This window comes from Aptenodytes forsteri, unplaced genomic scaffold (assembly GCF_000699145.1).
Source record: "Aptenodytes forsteri isolate BGI_AS27 unplaced genomic scaffold, ASM69914v1 Scaffold70, whole genome shotgun sequence".
NCBI lineage: Eukaryota > Metazoa > Chordata > Aves > Sphenisciformes > Spheniscidae > Aptenodytes > Aptenodytes forsteri.
The window spans coordinates 1,015,191-1,021,429 of record NW_008795690.1 but is presented as its reverse complement, the minus strand read 5'-3'; the positions used below and the strand labels follow the sequence as shown (position 1 = coordinate 1,021,429).

Genomic DNA, 6,239 nt, shown 5'->3' with positions numbered 1-6,239 from the left:
TTGGTTTTTTTTTTGTTTGTTTGTTTGTTTTGGGTTTTTTTTTAGAGGAGCTAAACTGGCTTAGGGACTTGCAAACAAAAAGGCAACCATCACATGTTAAAAGCAAACTCTTTTTTGGTCAGTGTAAATACACACAATTAAGTAGCTAGCTAGAAAGAAACTAATGCTGTTGAGCCTTACAGGATTCATGTATGTGACTTTATGCCCAAGTAGTTCCACCAATTTCATATTAAAGTGCTGTGAGCAAATTTTTGTACAGATTTTGACTGACTTCAGTGTTACTACTATACTATATTTTAATGTATATTACTATATTATACTACTATAGTATCCAAGGAAAACATTGCAACTTTCCCTATCAGTTAACAGAAATGATTACCTGTGGATTAACACAGAAAAATACTGTGTTAATCAGAAGCCAAGCTATATATTCTACTAGCAAGAGAGGACTCTGTTCCCATATAATGTGAATTATTGGAAACATGTAATTCAGTCTCTGTACACAGCACTGACACAATCTTATCAGCCTTACTTCACATGTAGCATACATACACAAAAACCAGTCTTTCCCCACCCTTAAGGCACCCATGAGAAGGATGACAACTAAAATGAGACCACCACTACCAGAACAAGTCATTTCAATTGCCATCTCACTTCAAAACACCCCAACCCTTTCCCTGTAAACATGCTTAGATGCCTGCACACCCCGTTACAGGAAAAGTATTAATGTGAAGGAGCCAGCTTTTGGCGGGCTTATACCTTCAGAACAATAATTCAGGTCTGCATTCCCTTACTCGTAGGGGTGGTGAGTTAACAGGGAGATAGATATGAGGGAAGTAGCCAGGAGTGGGCTTTGACAAGAGGAATTTTTCTGCTGTGACACACTATGCACAGGGTTGGTTTGGCACACACACCCTAAACCTCAAGACATGGAGAGAACATGTCATTTAACTGACTAAAAAAGTAACTTCATAAAAACTTGATAAAAAATTAACCCTTCCCTTTCCTGCTCCTACCTCTGACCTATAAGAAAAGCTCAAGTCTTCACAACAATTTAGCTTTCTTCTGTCTACGTTTCTGAGTCTTTCACCCAATTAATATTATGTAAAAGTCTAAAAGAAAGGGAAGTTTTCTCTTTCATGTGTCATTTGACTACGGAAAACACTATCACAGATGGTTGAAAATGCCAGAAGTTTAACTACTTCTTAAATTACTGAAAGCTACTTCATTAGTATCTATTAATTATAATGGTTCCAAATGCAACTCTAAATAGTCCAACAGCTGGTAAGTGAAAACTGATGCATTATACCAGAGAGACAGTATGTAATTTTCTGTTTCTTATACTCACATGCCTAAGGATTCTCTACTGTTGGTAGGGAACAAAGCCTTTTCTGACCCAATATGGTTGTTCTTGCACAGCTTATCTACATTAAAAATCTCTCTCTCTAAATTGGTGCCTTGAAATAGAAAGACATTATGTATTACTAGCATGAAAGATCACATCTAGTTTTTAATGCCACAACATGTAAGATCAAGCACAATCCATCATGATTATTCTATAACTGCCCCAGGTAGGGCAGCAATCACTTCAGAGCAAGAAAATTTTACTCCTAACTGTGGCTTGCAAACACTCGATTCTTAAATTGGTTGGACTTAATGATGTTTAAAAAATTAAGTATGAATTAGAAGTATGAACTAGAAGGACATTCCAAGTTAATTTAACTTGAAACTTGAGAATAAGAGCGGGTGTTTTTTTGTTCCAAATACTAGCTCTGAAAAGCTGGCAATCCAAAGAAAACATATGCACCAATAATACATAAAAACCTTAAGTACTTGTATAGCTTGCTTAATATTTGGAATCTGACATAGATGGGAGTTTTCCCTGTTATTTAAATAACAAGACCCTTTAACACTTTGTGAAAGGATGCATCGCTTTCCTTTATCAGACTCCAGTTTAGGATAAAAATGTTATGCTCAATATTTAAACAGTTGCTATCTTCCTCTAACTCATGAGACAGAGGCCACAACTTTTGCTAGTGAAAGGATCACAGCTTTGTAAATAAAATGCTGATTAGAGAACTATAGGAGATTGCCCCTCAGTAACTGAAGACTACAATCAGTACCCTGTTAGCAACCCAAAAACCTTGTTTCTGTCTAAAACCCCAGAAGATTTAAGATAAATGAAGGCATTACACATGTACAACTTCATGAGATTAATCTCAGACTTCAGTTCAGTCCACAGAAGTCCTACTGTTAGGCAAATCTGTAGTTACTCAAGAACAGATTCTACCTCTACTTTTGCACTTTATGTCACAAACAATTTCAGTGATTTCAGTTAGGAAATGAATAATCATAAGCCACCCTGCACTCAACCCAGGTAACAGTCACATGAAGCCAGCTACATAGCAGAGCAACTGAAAGCATGGAGTCATCTTTTGGGGCTTTTTTTTTTTTTTCTCTTTCTGGCAGAAAAGTTGACATTTGTGGTAAAGATCCATGGTAAACAGTTCTGGTTTGACTTCTGGACTCACCACAGGAAGAAGAGATAACTATTACCCGATCAACATATTTACAGCTACGGACTGTTCAGAAGGAAGATCTGCTTCTTTCACACACATACCCAGCCATAATTAACCACGCTTGTCACCTTACATATATGCTATCATACCACATTCACATGACCTAAGCCTTCATTTATTCAGAAACCTGAATACTCTAGAGTTGAGCATTTTGTTGATGAGCAGAGTGAACTGTTTTACGGTCTAATATGGTTGTTATCAGCTTCCAGATTAATCTCAAGATTTTTGGTTCCAGGTGGCCTAGAAATACTGGTTTATTCTCTTCTGAATCATGACATTATAATACAAAACACACATTCTTCAGCTAACTCAGCCAAGTTTTATTAAAGCAAATTTAATGGTTTAGATTTACATTTCTGATGAGAGCTATGGGGAAGAGAGTAGATTAGATTTGTAACTGTAGTTAGATCTATCTTAAATACGTACACTTTGGCAGATATGCCATAACATGACTTAACCACTCTTGAGAAGTCATGCAAAATTGGCTTGGTCAGCACTAAATCTGTCTAATTTAGGGCAAGACTATCACAAGCTCTTCAAGGATGGGATTCTTCTAAGTGCTTTTGTACACACCTTAACAATCACAGCATGCAACTGGAATTTCTAAACATTTATTTTTAAATCACAGTGCTCATCTTTTTCTCACATAAACAAATACTAGCTGTCCTTTTGAAACAGATAATGCAATTCCAGCAAGGCAATTTAACCTAAAGACAACTTTAGAAATAAGCAAAAATCACATCATGAAAGCTAAATGCCCTATAAATGAACTATGCAAGCCTGGGACCAAACCTACTGTAAGGTGTCTGAAAGCATACATATACGAATTTACAAAACAAAGCAAAGCTATCTATTTCTTAACCAATAATTGCCGGGGGTTTTTTTAGAGGAAGGGGCGGGGGGGGGAGGGGGGAGAAGAGGGCCTTAAAGTGACAAGGCACACAAACAAGAATTACCACGAAGGCCAACGCGAGATGAAAGCAAATAAACTGCTACACGGTATCAACTCCACAGGCCAACTATTATACACACCAACTATGTAAAACGTAACAGATTGTCATTATGCTAGAATGAAAAGCCTATCATATCAAACAGGAAGTGAGGTTCGGAATACTCTCAGTCCCAAATATTTAATTTACACAAGGAGCAATTTCCCCCCCTTACCTAATGGCTGGATAAACTCTCTGCTTTTATAGATGCATTTAGATTATTTAGAAAAACTTTACAGTAGAGTCAAGAAGTAAAATACCATTGAGTTTTGCAGAATCTATTATAAAGAAGTTATTAAAAATTCTGACTTAATGTTATACCTTAATATTACACATTCACTGCCATGGCTAGTATGCTTGTGTTGAGAGTGCATTATCATGCACAAGAAACAGTGAAGTCCTTTGGATGCCCTGTTTCAAAGGTCCTCTTTTTTACTCCCCAGTCTCTGACTCTCAGGGAAGTCCTAAGTCCTTTGGATGCCCTGTTTCAAAGGTCCTCTTTTTTACTCCCCAGTCTCTGACTCTCTTCTCAATAAACATCTCTTCCTAACTTTCTTATACATAAACACACATGTATTCTCTGGCCAATACATTCTCATGCCAGTGTCCGTACCCAATTTCGATTTATACAGTGCCATACAGTTTACCTCCAAAATGAAGACCTCACGATCAGCCTTCTTTGTCGATAACCTCGCACTCACAGGATCCCCTTTAGACCCGAGTTGTCTCCTACCCCAGGATGCCTAAGAGTTCAGTTCGTACGCAGCCCTGTGCCCTGTAGGTCTGGAATTCTTACGATGCAAAGAAATCCTCTTTCCAGCCTCCCCCTCCTACTCCCTTTTACGCACTAACTCTGGACCACTTCCACCGCTAAGGGCTTCATACTTTTACTCTACTCAGGACTCCTTTGAGCAGCCCCTAACTAGGTAGGGTTTCTAGCTCCTTTTCGCGACGGTCCTCCGCCGCCGCTGAGCTTTCCATACCCCACCCCGAAGCCGGGAGAGCAGCCTGCGCGGCGGGAGCAGGGGCCTCCGCAGCGCTGTCGCGCCGCCGCTCTCCCAACCCCTTGCTCACTTCCACCTCCGCCGTGAAGCGTCGCGGGTCACCACGGCCCCGCCGCAGACGCTCCGTCGGGGAGGATGGCGGGAGGACGCGCCTCCGGCCGAAACTACGCGGGCTCTTACCAAAGCTCCGCCAAGCCCCCCCGCAGCTGCTGCTGGGCCCTCGTAGGCTGTAGGCCTCCCCCTCGCACTCCGGGCCTCCTCAGCACCACAACGCCACGGACGACTCTGCCGCGGTTTCAGGTGCTTGCTCGATCTCCGACGGGCCCCCAACGGTCCCTACGCCGCCGCAGGCACGACGGTCCCGCTCCCCTCCCGCCCCTTCCCCGAGGCGTTGCTGGGCCGCCAGGGCCCAGTCCTCTACTCCGCGAAGTCCTTACCCTTGGCCAGCGCCACAGTGGAATTTTCGGTGTCGATGGTGTACAAGATCCCTTCATAGCGGATCTCGGCCTTGGAGATAAGGCTGATCTTGCTCCCGATGTAGGGCGTCCCCCCGCTCATGGTGCTCGCTCCTCGGTCAGGGACACCCCTCCCCTCCTCCCCTGCCGAGCGCTCCTGAAGCCGGGCACAAGCAACTAAACAAGCCCGGCTCAGAGTCGTAGTAGGCGCTCTACTCCTCCCGCTTCGAGCCCGACCTTCCGCCGATCCCCCACCGACAGCTCTCCCTGCGCAGACTCCCTCAGCACACCCCGCACCGAAACCACCCTGAAGCTCCCAACATGGCCGCCGCCTTCATCTTCCCTCAGAGCCGCCCCCCCTCGCTCCAGCTGCGAAATGGATGCCGGGAGTGGAGGTGATCTCGCGAGAATTGGCGGCCGGGGGCGGGGCGGAGGCCGCTGAGGGGAGGGGGCGGCCATTTGGCCTGCCCGGGAATTTAATTTAGCGGCCTTGAAGCCACGAGAGCTCTACCGCGTTCCTGCTTCGGAGCGTGAGCGTGGCTTCCCCGGCAGCGGTGTGGCTCGCCCGACAGGCCGGCTTGGCTTCCCCGGCAGCGGTGTGGCTCCCCCGACAGGGTGGGGCCGGGTGGGGGTGGCCGGCCCGCCCCCGCTCGCGCTTTCCCTCCCCGCCCTACGGGTGGTGTGCGTGGCCGGAGCGGTGCTGGGTCGGGGCTCCGCGGCGCCTGCGGCTCCCCCGGCTCCCCCTAGCCGGGTTCCCACCCAGCGTGCCGGGAGTTTGAGCTCGCCGCTTGGAAACCCCACCCTTGCCGCAGCCTGTGAACACCGGGAGATGTGAAAGTCGGTTTGGCGATTTGGGGTTTTCAGGTTTTTTTGAGAGAGGCCCAAGCCACCTATCATTGAATGCTAAATTCTTGTGATCCTTAATAAGTAATTACAGAACCCAGTCACGCGGGGAACTGCAAAAGTTTAGATGATGAGAACCATTTAGTTTGTATTTCAAGGGGGATTCCGTTTTACTCAGTTGGCAGTGTTGAGATAGTCAGATCTTGCCAAGCAACACTAAGCAATGCAACTGTTGATGAAATCTTGACTGAAGTGTGGATGGAATTAATCCTGAAAAAAGTACCCTTTTAGTACAAGTAAACACAAAAAAAATTTTGAGATTGCACTTACCTTGTACACCTTAAGTAAAAATCACAAATGAGGCTTCCT

At 44.8% G+C, this 6,239-nt stretch overlaps 1 protein-coding gene across 4 annotated transcripts in view; it reads right to left on the bottom strand.

Moving 5' to 3' along the window:
- The window catches only part of LSM14A (LSM14A, mRNA processing body assembly factor), a 20,269-nt gene extending 14,854 nt beyond the window's left edge, over positions 1–5,415 (bottom strand). For all 4 annotated transcript variants that reach the window (XM_009282838.1, XM_009282840.1, XM_009282839.1 and 1 more), the window contains exon 1: positions 5,010–5,415. In XM_009282838.1, the coding sequence (XP_009281113.1) occupies positions 5,010–5,130 (121 nt within the window). In that variant the 5' untranslated portion in view covers positions 5,131–5,415. The remainder of the gene's footprint in view (positions 1–5,009) is intronic.
- Positions 5,416–6,239: the final 824 nt, after the last annotated feature.